Source organism: Metarhizium acridum (assembly GCF_019434415.1).
Source record: "Metarhizium acridum strain ARSEF 324 chromosome Unknown scaffold_31, whole genome shotgun sequence".
Classification (NCBI taxonomy): domain Eukaryota; kingdom Fungi; phylum Ascomycota; class Sordariomycetes; order Hypocreales; family Clavicipitaceae; genus Metarhizium; species Metarhizium acridum.
In genome coordinates, this window is record NW_027094018.1 from 1,005,694 (window position 1) to 1,018,036 (window position 12,343).

At 53.6% G+C, this 12,343-nt stretch overlaps 8 protein-coding genes across 8 annotated transcripts; 3 read left to right on the forward strand and 5 right to left on the reverse strand.

The window, feature by feature from the left end:
* Positions 1 to 85: 85 nt before the first annotated feature.
* MRPL33 (mitochondrial 54S ribosomal protein uL30m) lies at positions 86 to 1,161 on the forward strand. The gene is made up of 2 exons (XM_007811776.2): positions 86 to 509; positions 567 to 1,161. Exon 2 carries the CDS (start codon positions 737 to 739, stop codon positions 998 to 1,000), a length of 264 nt encoding a protein of 87 aa, XP_007809967.1. The 5' UTR covers positions 86 to 509; positions 567 to 736; the 3' UTR covers positions 1,001 to 1,161.
* Positions 567 to 4,148, reverse strand: EAF3 (Esa1p-associated factor). Its single transcript, XM_066118613.1, has 4 exons — positions 3,441 to 4,148; positions 1,742 to 2,013; positions 1,477 to 1,589; positions 567 to 1,407 (listed from the first exon to the last, which is right to left on the reverse strand). Exons 1-4 carry the CDS (start codon positions 3,834 to 3,836, stop codon positions 1,235 to 1,237), a joined length of 954 nt encoding a protein of 317 aa, XP_065976133.1. The 5' UTR covers positions 3,837 to 4,148; the 3' UTR covers positions 567 to 1,234.
* A 457-nt stretch (positions 4,149 to 4,605) lies between these two features.
* On the forward strand, positions 4,606 to 5,249 carry J3458_005133 (uncharacterized protein; the record flags this gene model as incomplete). The annotated part of the gene is made up of 2 exons (XM_007811773.2): positions 4,606 to 4,905; positions 4,989 to 5,249. 2 exons carry the CDS (start codon positions 4,606 to 4,608, stop codon positions 5,247 to 5,249), a joined length of 561 nt encoding a protein of 186 aa, XP_007809964.1.
* Positions 5,250 to 5,543: 294 nt separating this feature from the next.
* J3458_005134 (uncharacterized protein) lies at positions 5,544 to 5,972 on the reverse strand (the record flags this gene model as incomplete). The annotated part of the gene is made up of 1 exon (XM_007811772.2): positions 5,544 to 5,972. The coding sequence occupies one exon, from the start codon at positions 5,970 to 5,972 to the stop codon at positions 5,544 to 5,546; it is 429 nt and encodes a 142-aa protein (XP_007809963.2).
* A 56-nt stretch (positions 5,973 to 6,028) lies between these two features.
* On the reverse strand, positions 6,029 to 6,445 carry J3458_005135 (uncharacterized protein; the record flags this gene model as incomplete). Its single annotated transcript, XM_066118614.1, has 1 exon — positions 6,029 to 6,445. The coding sequence occupies one exon, from the start codon at positions 6,443 to 6,445 to the stop codon at positions 6,029 to 6,031; it is 417 nt and encodes a 138-aa protein (XP_065976134.1).
* Positions 6,446 to 7,006: 561 nt separating this feature from the next.
* Positions 7,007 to 9,679, forward strand: J3458_005136 (uncharacterized protein). Its single transcript, XM_066118615.1, has 3 exons — positions 7,007 to 7,276; positions 7,338 to 8,336; positions 8,417 to 9,679. The coding sequence occupies exons 1-3, from the start codon at positions 7,274 to 7,276 to the stop codon at positions 8,603 to 8,605; spliced, it is 1,191 nt and encodes a 396-aa protein (XP_065976135.1). The 5' UTR covers positions 7,007 to 7,273; the 3' UTR covers positions 8,606 to 9,679.
* On the reverse strand, positions 8,903 to 9,846 carry PPI1 (cyclophilin peptidyl-prolyl cis-trans isomerase Cyp2). The gene is made up of 3 exons (XM_066118616.1): positions 9,510 to 9,846; positions 9,330 to 9,436; positions 8,903 to 9,241 (listed from the first exon to the last, which is right to left on the reverse strand). The coding sequence occupies exons 1-3, from the start codon at positions 9,720 to 9,722 to the stop codon at positions 9,067 to 9,069; spliced, it is 495 nt and encodes a 164-aa protein (XP_065976136.1). The 5' UTR covers positions 9,723 to 9,846; the 3' UTR covers positions 8,903 to 9,066.
* A 1,265-nt stretch (positions 9,847 to 11,111) lies between these two features.
* J3458_005138 (uncharacterized protein) lies at positions 11,112 to 12,071 on the reverse strand (the record flags this gene model as incomplete). Its single annotated transcript, XM_007811769.2, has 1 exon — positions 11,112 to 12,071. The coding sequence occupies one exon, from the start codon at positions 12,069 to 12,071 to the stop codon at positions 11,112 to 11,114; it is 960 nt and encodes a 319-aa protein (XP_007809960.2).
* Between the last annotated feature and the right edge of the window lie 272 nt (positions 12,072 to 12,343).

Genomic DNA, 12,343 nt, shown 5'->3' on the forward strand with positions numbered 1-12,343 from the left:
GGTGCGATGGGATATAGTGGTGACGGGTGTAATACCTCGATAAATGTGGGCTAGGAAGCAGCACATGGCTAGTTTCCGCGTAATAAATTATAGACATGATGAATGTTGGTTTGTTTTCTACCGTACTCACGCCTCGTGATTTTAGGGTGTTGTGATTTTGTTAGGTGAGGCAAAGTGTGTCGATTGGAACTATCTTTGCTGCGTACCATGACACTCGAAAGACCCATCCTTTAACCATACGATTGTTAAAGTGACTCAGGCCTTTCAGCCTAGTAGCGTGGCAGATTCGCCGAACATTACATCTGTTACTCCGTCAACAGCTCTGAAAGGATCAATCTAGCCGGCGGTGTGATGCGCACACCCCCACTATACGATACAGGGTATCCAGCAGTGGACACTCCACGTGACATTGAATTTGTCCCGTGCATCGTCCCATCCGTCACCATCGCCCTTACTCGAGTCTCCAACGACATTCAAACCCGCGAACGCAGGCAGCCAATGCGGTAACCGTACGTAACGAAGCACACTTCCAAAGGCCGTCGCTCACAAATTCTAACATTGATTAGTCGCGAATCGTCCCACCTCCCCTGGTTGTCGAGCCGCGAGCGCAATATTTTGCCCTTTGCCTCCGAGGGACCCAAACAGCAAGCACCTACACCGGCAGAGCGGCAAAGTAATTCCAGAAAAAAACCAAAAGGGGAAGAAACGAGGCGTCGGAAAAGAGGTGGAAAAAAAAATGTCCTTCTTCAGAATCACCCTCCACCGCTCGGCAATCGGGCTGCCCGAGCGGACGAGGGGCGTCCTCGCGGCGCTGGGGCTGCGGAAGCGCATGCAGACCGTTTTCCACCCCGTGGAGCCGCAGTTTGCGGGCATGATCTTCAAGGTCAAGGAGCTGGTGAGGGTGGAGGAGGTGCGGGAGAGGTTGAGCGCCGGGGAGGTGAGGAGGGCGAGGACGCCCGACGCCGGGTTCTACGTCGAGAGGGCGGTGAGGAGGATGTGATTCCGGCGGCTGCCACTTGCCGTGAGGGAAGCGTGAGGGAAAAAACAGAAAAAAGAACCAGTTGCATATAAGCAAATCCTCTGGGGAAAGCAAACAAAATCACTGTATCATATTGTACGACTAAAAAATGGCATCGATTTCGCTACCCTGACCCCCCCAGGACCTGAGATGTAGTATACATGGAGTTGATGATGAAAAAATAGAAACAATTTCGGGCTTGTGCGCTTTCAAACTTTAAAAGCTTCTCGCCTTGTCTACGTACTCCTGCGACGGGGTCTCGTACTCATTCACAAAGTATGTCTCGCAGTGCCGGCCTAGCCAAACTGTAAACTTGCCGATTTCCTCTCTCAGTCGCGAAACAGACTGCTGGTCCATGTTTGTCTGGGCTAGAAGTTCCGGCAGGGAAACTTGAATATGAAAGTGTTAGCACGAGAGTAGGGAGAAAAGGGGAGGGGGGCTTCTGCGGCGAAGCGTACCAATTAGGCGGGATAAGTGCTCGGCACCGTAGACATCGCAGACGCTCTTGTACTCGGTGGATTCTACATTGTCCCATAGTTTACGAAGGTCCATGTACTGATGGCGCTCAAAGCTTGGAGGGGTTAGTTTTCTTGGTCAAACGACAGCAGTTGGTATATGAATCAAGGGATACAGCTAGGGAGTGATGATGATTACAAGGCAAATATCAAGTTGGATGAATCAAAATGAATGACATGAAAGGATTGATTGATTGATGGGCCATACCGATACAGTAGGATTCTGCTGAGCGCCTTTTCGAAATAATCCCGGAATCCAGCAACGACTTCCTCCAGAATATCCATGCTAGCGGACCCCTCTTCCCGATGGGGCCGCTCAAATGAGAGGTAGTCCTCGAGGATTCGGGTGACAGGCTTCGGGTGCGGGAGAGGTACAAGCTGGTTGTTCTTTGTAATGTTCTCCCAGTCGTCGACGAGCATGGCCTGGATATGATCGGGCACGGGGAGATTGATCATGGGTTTGCTGTGAAAGGCGTCCTCCTATGCCATTGATTAGTCGCGTGGCGGTAAAATGCCAGTCCGGCAGTACTGAATAAGACGTGTGGAAATTTGCAAGACAGTTTGCCGGACAGGCACCACTTGGACGCCGTGGTTCAAGCACCTGTGAAGTTGGTTGAAGCGCGGGTAGAAGGGAACACACCGCCGGACGAGTGGACCGCCGACTCATGACTGCGGTTCAAACTCTGAGAGCGCCTGGCTCATGTGTCAAAACTTTTTGGTCAAGTTGTTGGGCTCCTACGCTCCCTGCTTGGGCTCCGGCGTGTGTGGCTTTGAGAGCCGCCTTTGTGTGTCTAGGGAGCCTTTCGGGGAGCTTTTTGGGGAGCCTTTTGAGGAGCCCTTTGGGGAAGCTTCAGGAGGGGAGGGGGACACTTCGTAGCGATTGTCAAACAGGATCTTTCCTTGGGAGCTCAGATAGCGATGGTTGACCTGGGGGAATTTCAAAAGATGATCGGGGGCCATGCGGAGACGCTTGATCTTGCTGGCAATGTTGCTCCGTCCGTTCCCCGGAGGTGTTGCAGGCGGATCCGGTCGAGGCGCTGGCGCGATAGTCGCGGCGTCTGTCTGTGGGCACCCACGCACGTTGGACAGGGGGAATGTCTGGCGTGCGTGTTCCCTTGGTGGGCGAACAATATCTGGCTGCTGCTTTGCCCTGGCGCTTTTGCAGCCTTTGCCGTCATCTTTGGACACTTTCTTGGTGACCTTGGTGACTTTGTCGACCCTGTTGACCCCCTTGACCTTGGGGACCTTGGCCGTATTTGAAGCCTTGGTGGTGTTGACGCCTCGCCCAGACTGGGGGCATTTGGGAAGTCCGGGAGGCCACGCAGCGGGGCATTTTGATGCAAAGAAATCGGCTGAAGATGAAATGTCTTTTCTTGGGACAAAATAGACGGGTGCAGAAAAATGAGAAAAGATGCCTTGCAGGCCGCCGTGTCCAGTCCAGGAACAGACTCGTCGATATATATATATATGTGTGTGTGTGTGTGTGTGTGTGTATACCACGGCATTTATACTTTAGACGAGTATAGACCTCAAAGAACCACTAGCCAGAAAGTTCAAGCCCGCGGCCGACGATAGACTGGAAAAGGGACGAGGACGAGCGTTTAGGTTGAGGCAAGCACATGTTTGGTCGCACCACAAGGGCCGTCCAAGCTGTTGCAACGAGCAGACGCCCAAGTATACGTACTAGGCGCTGAGATGGTATCCTCTAGCCAAGAGAAGACACTCCCATACCTAAAATGCCCAAAGAAATACTGCAAAGCAAGGCAAATGCGGCTCAACATGTTTGCTTCGCCCTGCCCGTGGTGAACATGGCCAGCACTTGCGGCACACCACGGCTGCACTGCACACGCCAGACCAAACCGCAAAATAACCACAAGCTTGTACCGAAAAAAAAAAAGAGTCCTCACCTGCTCCAATTCCCAGTCTTTGCCTCTCCTCCCCCCTCTCCCTCCTTGAGGAGCGCCTGAGCCTCGTTCCTCACTACCTCTGGCCGAGTCGCCACCCTTTAGATTCTTCTTGGGTTGCTTGGAGTTTTTCTGCATGCTGCTCTTGACCTGGGCGTGAAGCTGGGCAGCCAGCTCCTTGTGCTCGTCGTCAAACGGCCGGATTCTGTCTGCGAGAACCCAGTCGTCCCAGGTGTTCTTCCAGCCCTTGTAATGAATTTTGTAGCGGAAGCCGTCGCCGGGCTTCTCGCCAGGCTGTACATCCATGACCTTGGCCTCGTAGAGCATGTCCATGTGGAAGCAAAGAACCTTTTCGTCCTTGTTGAACTGGGGCGTCTGTTGTTGGCGCGCGGGAGCCATGATGGAAGAGAATGTGCTTGTTGTAATGATGTTTCTGTAAAACCCTTTTGATAGCGTCCCTGTGGCGTGATGATGGATGGGGCGGGCTTCTGAGGCGTACAAGCTTTGCCAAAATAATCGTCATGCAAATCGGAAACTAGAGGCGCAGTCGACGGTGACAAAAAAAAAAAAAAATTAAAAAAGGAAAAGAAATGCTGTGCGACGACCGCCCTATTCACAGATGGTCGGAGCGAGAGGCCAATGCTGGCGCTGGCAGCACAGGATGGACGAGCAAGCAGGTCAGTCGGCTGGCTTTGTCTGTGTGAGAGGAACATTTGAAGCCGCGTTAATTGACTGCATCTCATAGTTCTGCGCACGCGACGACGCGATTTTCTGCGGGACATGGAGTCAGCAACCCGTGCAGCATCGATGGGGTTGCCTGTGATTGGCTGGCGCCGCACCAGCAGTCGAGGGCAAGCAAGGTTCGGCGGTCTCGTGGGTAGCGATTGGCGAACCGCTCAATTATATAAACCACTGCAGAATCAGAATGTGGCCTGAAAACCGTAATTCACTTTTCAGTGCCTAGGCATATGTATGAAGCGGCTCAAGCTCTGGCATGTGTGATGTGTACTTACATGATAGCGTGGCTACTCCACCATGATCCGGCACCATCATCCACCTCTCAATGAGGTCCATCGCGTCACCCCAAAACCTCACCTTACGAAACACTCCCGTGACAAAGCCCGCCATTCAAAAAAAAATAAAAAATAAAATAAAATAAAATAAGAAAATGGCACCAACCGAATCCGACATCCTGAAGCACTACCTCCTCCTCCCGGCGCCGCTTACATCCATCCAAACTCTCGAGCAGTTCCGCGCCCTCTTCCCACGCTCGTGGCAAGCGCACCCCCAAGTCCGCCTCCTTTTCCGCGACCTCCAAGCCCAGCGCAACATCGTCATCAACACCGTCACAGAAAACATTGATGCCGAGGCGCGACGCGGCGTCGCCATGCGCCGAGAGGTACTCCGCGTAGCGTTGGAGGAAAGCAGGGACGACGACGGCGACGCGGAGGTTGACATTGAGAGAGCGGTACGTTTTTTTTTTTTCTAATAAATTTTCGAGGAGCTTGAAAGTATTTTTCTCGGCTAAGACGGGGAAAAACAAAAACACAGCTCTTTGGAGACAAGTCGGGCGCCAAACGCGCCAAATATACCCTCCACACCGTGATCCCAGATCTCCATGGCGCCGCGGCAGCCATGGAGTCCGAGATGCAGCGACTCGAGGACGAAGAGGCGGAGCTTGTCGCTTCCATACGCCAGACCATTGAGGACCTAAGCGATCTGCAGTACGGCAAATTGTCCAATCCCCAGCTGAAGAAGGATGTGTTGGAGGGCCTGGCCTCCTTGCAGGATGCGTGCGCGAGCAAGACGTAAAAAAAAAATACTGGCATTAATTATGTGTTTTGGTCTACTTTGAGCACCCTCCCAGAGAACATGTAAGTCGCCTGCCTGCCTTGCCTGCCACCTGTTGAAACTACATCCAAGAAAAAAGCACAAAAAGACATTTTACACATCCGCCCCCGGTTTATGGATATCTCGGTTTTTTTAGTCATGTCCGTAAAATTCACACATGCAGCGTTTCGACACCACCTCACAATACTTAACACGTGCAGTTGTAAAGAGGAAAATACGACGTCGACGACTCCAATTTTGCGCAAGAAAGCAGGTCTACTGGGGTCGACGCTGGCCGGTGGGTGCACCAGGACGTGCCGCACCAGGGGCGCCGGCACCGGGCTGCATGCGGTTGCCCATGAAGCTGCGACTGGCAAAGGAGACGATCAACATGAAGAGCCAGTTGGGGACGAGGCCAAACGCCCACATGACGTAGCCGTAGGGGACGGAGAGACCGAGCTCGGTGGCCTTGCCGTTGAAAGGATGGAACCACGAGTCGAGGGGGACGAAGCCGGCCGCCTGCTTGGACTCGGCGCTGTTGAGCTTGACGAGGTCCTCGGAGGTGGTGGAGGTGAGATTGAGCCGTTTCTTGTAGATGTCAATGGTGGCGGGTGCGGGAAGCATGTTGATGGACCAAATGCTGCCGGCGCCGGCGGACCAGGCGTTGCAAAGGATGGGCTGGTCGTCGCAGTTGAGCATGCCCATGTGCGGAGAGCCGGGGAGGATGGCGAACTTGGCGGCCGTTTCGCTTGAAGGCCTGTTCAACCTTGCCGCAATGGCCTGCGAGTTTTGGGTGTCAGCGAAACGAGGCACATCAAGACACTCGTGGAAGGACCGCGCGGCCGAATGGGTAGGGAAAAAAAAAAGAAGAACTCACCAAAACAAGTCTTGTTACGGCCGGAAATCAACACCCACCACTCGATGGGAACTGTAGCTCCTGGAGCAACAGGCTCGTATAGCGTCTCCTTCCAGTTCTCGAGTGTCAACGTAGACATCTTCATGCTGCCCAGCTTCGCCTCGAGTGCCGCCACGGGATCGTGCGTTCCTGGGTTGGGGATGTACGCGCTCATCTTGTCCATGAAGGTCTGGAACTGCGCTTTGTACTGCGCCAATGGATCTTCCTGGGCAGACGCCAGGAGCGGCACGGCCGCGATAATGGCAGAGATGGAGACGCGCATTGTGGGGTTTCTTGTCTTTCTTTCTTCTTTCTATTTTTTTTATCGGGATGCCACGGGGGTGGATGGTTTCCCGGCGGTATGATTGAGCGGCAGGAATGAAAACGTCTCAGCGGAGAGTGATGGCAATGAAACAGCAAAACAAAGGTCGAGGGATGAGGAAATGGGAAATGGGGAATGAGACGAGATGGAAATGGAGTCGGAGAGACGGCCTGCGCGAAAAGGGCTCTGGGTTGCGTGGCGGCCGTCAACGTCTGGGGTTTGCGGACAAGGTGGACATCAGTCAATGGGGAGAGAGACGGAGCTCAGCAACGGCCGTAGCCCTCTTTGGCAATTTGGGACTTGTGCAGGTCCAATCAATTCGCAGGAGGACATTTAATACGGGCCGTTTTACTGGTTGGGCCGTCCATGTCCTAAGCCAATGGTTCGTCCGAGCTTGCTTGGACAAGACGGCAGGTGGGGCGCGGAGAACAGTGGTGAAGAATACGGAGTACGGAGTACTAGTTAGACACCAAGCCAATGCGAGGGTTGACCTCATTCTGCTGAATTAAGCTGGGCTGTAATCTCACATCATCCATCCTCTTGGTGAAGTGTCAGGACCTGCAGCTGCTCGTCAGTACGTACAACATGCACCACGTCCCGTCTGGGAGCTTTGGCCGCTTAGGTCCCCGTCTGCAAATGCAAGCTCATGTGGGCCACCACCAGCTCTGACGGGCAAAACGCCATTTTGTCGTGCTCATCCCAGCCAAACCCAACTTACGCCTCAACCACACCACATCGCCGGACCACAAATAAAGAAACAAAAAAAATTGCTGAGCGCAACCGATCTACATGGTGCCTACGCTCCAAAACTGCTCTTCTTTCTCTTTCCGCAAGTACTGACGCATATACACAGGCGCCAAACCCCGAGCGCAAACGCGTCCGGCCCCAAAACGCGTCCAACCAGCTCAAAAGGCGCGGACGACCCAGGAAAAGCGACGCCGAGCCCGACACCACACGCAAACAAACACAGCCCTCAATCCGCGAGAGCTGGGGCTCTGCCGCGGGCCGACCAAGCACCGTGGGCGAAGACGAGAGACCGTCCAAGAGGCCCCGCGCATCAGATGCGTCGCGAAGAAGCAGCCAAGGCGCAGCCGTCATTGGGCGCCGAGGAATCCCCCAGCCGAACCAGCCTGGCTCCCTCCGCCGGACGACAGCCCGCGACGACGACGACAACAACAACAACGACGATAACGAAGCATCTCGCCCTTCCCTGCCGTCCCCCGAAAAGCCCTACGTCCACGTCGCCCCGCACACCCGACGCGTGCGCCAGTCGGCCATCGAGGCGAAATGGACGCCGCTGACCAACGCCTCCCTGACGGCCGTCTCAACCACGCTGCAGTACGCGCAGCGCCCCATCCTCCAGCGCCTCTCAGACTCCGAGTTCCGCCGCGAGCACACGGCCTCGGCCGTCCGCCAGGTGGCCCAGCGCATCGCGCGCAAGATCTCGCGCGGCCTGCCCTTCCCGCCGGCCAGCATGCCCGCCAACGTCGGCCGCGCGCCGCTGCAGAGCGACGCCGGCCGCGAGGTTGAGCTCAACTTTGAGAGCGTCCTCGACGGCAAGCTCAGCCTCGAGAGGCAGCTCGAGCCCGCGCTCGACGGGCTCGAGGTCCTCCGCAGGGAAAAGGACGCCATGGAGGAGGAGCTGGAGCGCGACTACGAAACCCTGCGCAACTTGGAGGCCGGCGCGAGGGCCCAGGCCAGGGAGCAGAGGAGTCTGCTTAAGAAGGCCCATCTTTTGACGCCCGCGCCGTCGGTGAAGCTGGAGGACGGGCGGACGGATGCTGCCAAGGACGGCGGCGACGGATTCATCTTTGGTCGCGACGCGGGGACGGCGCCGGGCAGTGCGTTTACGGTGAGTTGCTCTCTAGCTTTTTTCTGTTCCTATTTTCGAGAGAAGGGGGTCCCGTTGGTTGCTGATGACGGTGTGAGCAGGGAATTCAGCACGACGATGAGATTCACCCGCTTGTGGTGCAGCTCGGCGACCATGTGGATAGTATACGGGGAAATCTGGAGCAGACGGAGGGTATTCTGCCGCTGTTGGCGAGGAGCAAGGCCTCGTTGAGGGCGGTGCTGCTCAGGTATTTGGATCAGAGGGCGTATGAGCACGTCGTTTTGGGGTGAGCTATTTGCCAATTGGTCAAAACGTTGAATATATTTGATTGCAATGCTGGGAACATGGCGGGATGGCTTGGGGAAAATGCTGGTTTGTGGATTCTTTGGGGCGTTCATAGATTTTTTTTTTGTTTTTGTTTTTTTTGGGACGTATTATGGGGTTTGGCTTGGAACTGGATACATGGATTCACGAATTATTGAACGACTGAGTACCTACGTAGACATGGCATTCTACGAAATAATACATTAGCCCGTGGAAAGGGCATCATGGAACAGGCACCATGGCATCACGGGAAATTACGTTGGAGCTTCTAATTTGTGTAGCGCCATCTCGTCGTATTCAGTCTCCATACCTGTATGACTATTTTTTTTTTCAACTTGCTAACTCATTACAGAGCCAAGCCCAAAAACACATCAGACGAGTCTAGTCAACCTCACAAAAAGAAAGTCAGTCAAGGGGTTCAGACATTTTACAGCTGGCCGCTCTTGTCAATGACAATCTTCTTCTTGGTCTTGCCGGAGCCGCTGCCCAAAGCCTCGATCTTCTTGACGACGTCCATTCCCTCGACGACCTCACCGAAGACGACGTGCTTTCCATCGAGCCACGAGGTGACAACGGTGGTAATGAAGAACTGAGATCCGTTGCTGGAATTTTACAGTCAATATTGCATTTTGTGTGTTTTTATTTTCTTAAGCTGGCTGTTTCAGCAGGGGCTAGGGGGCCAAGACGTACGTGTTAGGACCGGCGTTGGCCATGGACAGCAAACCAGGCTTGGTGTGCTTCAAGTTGAAGTTCTCGTCGGCGAACTTTTCGCCATAGATGGACTTGCCACCAGTGCCCTAGAGGTGGTGTATTAGTACGAGTGTTCTCGGTGTAGCGAGGTAGCTCTAGCAGCTAGCTTGCAACACATACGTTGTGGTTGGTAAAGTCACCGCCCTGAAGCATAAAGTCGGGAATGACACGGTGGAAAGAAGAGCCGGCAAATCCAAAGCCCTTCTCGCCAGTGGCAAGGGCGCGGAAGTTCTCAGCAGTCTTGGGGACTACATCGTTGTAGAGCTTGAAGACGATCTTGCCGAGGGGAGCTATGCGGAGGGGCACGCCACTGTCAGTTAGCGATTGTTCCATGAATTCGGTGAGCAAGGACGCTGCAGAAACATACAGCCGTCGGCGGAAACTTCGAAGAAAACCTTGGGCTGAGACATGATTTGCTGATTGATGCGTAGGAATTCAATGGGAAAGGGATTTTGAGAATAAGAGAAGATGTTGAAGGAGGGAAATCTCAAATGGAGGGGAAGTAAGTGAGGGGTCAAACGTCATTCACGTCCTGGCGGGGGTATTGGCAGAAAATGGATTAAAACAGGACCCAAGTGTGAGCAGCTGGCAGCTCCTGTACCAATCAGCTTCGTACGCTGTGTTGACCCGGTTTCACGGTGGCACCGCCCTCCATCTGGTTGGCTGAGCCGAGCTTTTTCTTTGTGCTTCGATCTGGTGGGGGAAATCGTCAGCTCCGAGAAGAAGCTGCGACATCAATTGACGCGGTTCGTGGGCATGGAGTTTTATATGCTGAGGAACGTCAGCTACTACCAAGGTGATGCGTGCGAATGCGCACATACTTAGATAGAGAGGCAGGCAGTGTGCCTGTCGTGCTCCTGCGACGAGCCGTCTACCTCGATAGCTGTGGCGGCTACCTACCTAGGTACCTGGGTACCCAAGGTAACCTAGCAGCTATTTGAACTGGGACACAGTGTGAGTCGACGACATGCGCGCACGACATCTTACTGCTGACCTCATTCCCACGTGTCGACACTGTTACACACATACATGGAATGCCCTTGCATGAAATAGTCCCGTCGATAACATTCCGTGGCCATAGGGTCTTACAAATGCCAACAATAGCAAATTCTTCATTCTTCGAGTTGTGAGCGACGCAACCAGGCGTCCATCATGTCGTTTCCGAGATTCAAACCGTTCATTTCTCAAAACCAGGTCAGACAGACCAAGATAGAATACATATGTACATACACACGAAGAATAAAAGTAAACCAAATATCTAACCCAAATAAAAAAAGGCAACTAGTGGTTGTGGAATTGCAGCAAGAATCCATACCAGTTCATGCCCAGTACGTCTTCTGTCCTCAATGCCACGTAAATAGTTGCTTCAAAGTCTCAAGCAAAATCAAGAAAACAATGCACCATCGGAATCTCTCTCCAGGCAAGACGCTAGCTTTTTGTTCTGCAGAGATTGTTGAATTGATATCATAAAAATCCATGGTACAAAAGATCCCTAATCTTGCTTAGAGATGCGAGAATGGTCTCCTCCTAGTCTATATCCAACTCGTTCCTATCAACATGAGGTTGATGACCTCAACGAGAAATTGCCACTTCCTCCACTATTCCGCTGAGAGGTCCGCTTCCATGACACGCTTATGGCTCACAAGTGAGAAGCAAAATGAAATTCATCATCCGCCCTGTTTATTTTGGCCTTCATTGTCCCGCAACGTCACCAGCTAAGATTTAGCGAAGACGAGCATAGCCAGAGGGCTTGGAAGAGCCGCTGGTGTGTGTGCCATTACCAGTAGGGAAGGGGACAACAGTGACAGTCTTCTGGAGAGTTGTGGTCTCATCAGTGCAGTCGGATGAGGTCTTGTCCTTGTCGCCGGCAATAGAAGATGGCTTGGGTTTGCCAGCATCGGTAGTGGTAGGGCCGCCAATGGTAACGTAGACAGTAGAGGCAGGAAGAGTGACGGTCTCCTTGGCCACGGTGACGGTGACAGTAGAGGGAGCGCAGGTGCTGTCGCCGCCGTGGTTGCCTCCAGACGGCGTAGTGGGGTGAGTTCGTGAAACAGTAACGGTGCGCGTGACTTTGGTGGTAGAGGTTAGAGTGGTTTGTTGGTCGCTGCCGATAGGAACACGAGTATGAACATCAGTGGGCTCAGCGGTTGCTTCAGATGGGGGAGCGACGGGCTTAGAGCCAGTGACGAGGATAGTAGAGGTGACAACGGAGGCAGAGGTGCCAGTTCCGAGGGTGAGAGTCACAATCTTTGAGCTCACAACTGGCCGGGCAGAGGTGGCATTGGCCGGAAGCGTAGATGGAGCAGGCGAGGCCTTGGTAGTAGGAGACAGAGTCGAACCAGTGAGGCCACCGGTAGAGGCCTTGTGGATGACTGAAGATGAGACCTTGCCGACCTCGCTGACAGGGCAGACAATCTCGGTCAGGACAATGGTGTCGGTAACAGTGGCGGTGGTCTTCTGAGACTCTGGCAGCGTAGCGATGTCGGTAGGGTGAGCCGGGCAGTTGGTGACGGTAGGAGCACAGCTAGTAATAGTGTGAACCTGAGTAGTTTTGACAGTCACCGTAGTCAGGCTGTCAGCGGATGTCGTATTGGCACGAGGGAAGTGCAGGTGGTGTCGGCCGGGAGTGTAGGCCGAGGCAACGGCGGCCAACATGCCCAGAGTAGCAACAGCAGACTTCATCTTGTCGGTGATGAAAGTGATAAAGAGGTTGATAAAGCCTGGTGTCGTGTGAGGGTCTTTCTAGTTGCTGATTGAATGACAATATGATATCAGACTGTACTTGGGGTACTCAATCCCGTGAATCTTGACTATTTTGGCAAGGAGCGAAAGTCGATTCCGCGTTGGAAAGTGGTAGCCTAGCTTGCTCACTTGAAGATAAAGAATGAAAGGATAAAAAGGGTCAGTGGTTTTCTGTGAGACGTAGCCTGCTTGACGTCGTGAATCGATATAAA

Excerpts from the sequence above, each read along its gene's own strand:
- EAF3 (XM_066118613.1), bottom strand. The coding sequence starts at position 3,836 with ATGGCTCCCGCGCGCCAACAACAGACGCCCCAGTTCAACAAGGACGAA. Across the intron at positions 2,014-3,440 it reads AAGACTGGGAATTGGAGCAG|GAGGACGCCTTTCACAGCAA; the intron begins GTGAGGACTCTT and ends TCAATGGCATAG. Across the intron at positions 1,408-1,476 it reads GCACTTATCCCGCCTAATTG|TTTCCCTGCCGGAACTTCTA; the intron begins GTACGCTTCGCC and ends TTCATATTCAAG.
- J3458_005136 (XM_066118615.1), top strand. Across the intron at positions 8,337-8,416 it reads CGCCGGGCAGTGCGTTTACG|GGAATTCAGCACGACGATGA; the intron begins GTGAGTTGCTCT and ends CGGTGTGAGCAG.
- PPI1 (XM_066118616.1), bottom strand. The coding sequence starts at position 9,722 with ATGGAACAATCGCTAACTGACAGTGGCGTGCCCCTCCGCATAGCTCCC. Across the intron at positions 9,437-9,509 it reads GTGACTTTACCAACCACAAC|GGCACTGGTGGCAAGTCCAT; the intron begins GTATGTGTTGCA and ends CACCACCTCTAG. Across the intron at positions 9,242-9,329 it reads GCCAACGCCGGTCCTAACAC|CAACGGATCTCAGTTCTTCA; the intron begins GTACGTCTTGGC and ends GTAAAATTCCAG.
- MRPL33 (XM_007811776.2), top strand. The coding sequence starts at position 737 with ATGTCCTTCTTCAGAATCACCCTCCACCGCTCGGCAATCGGGCTGCCC.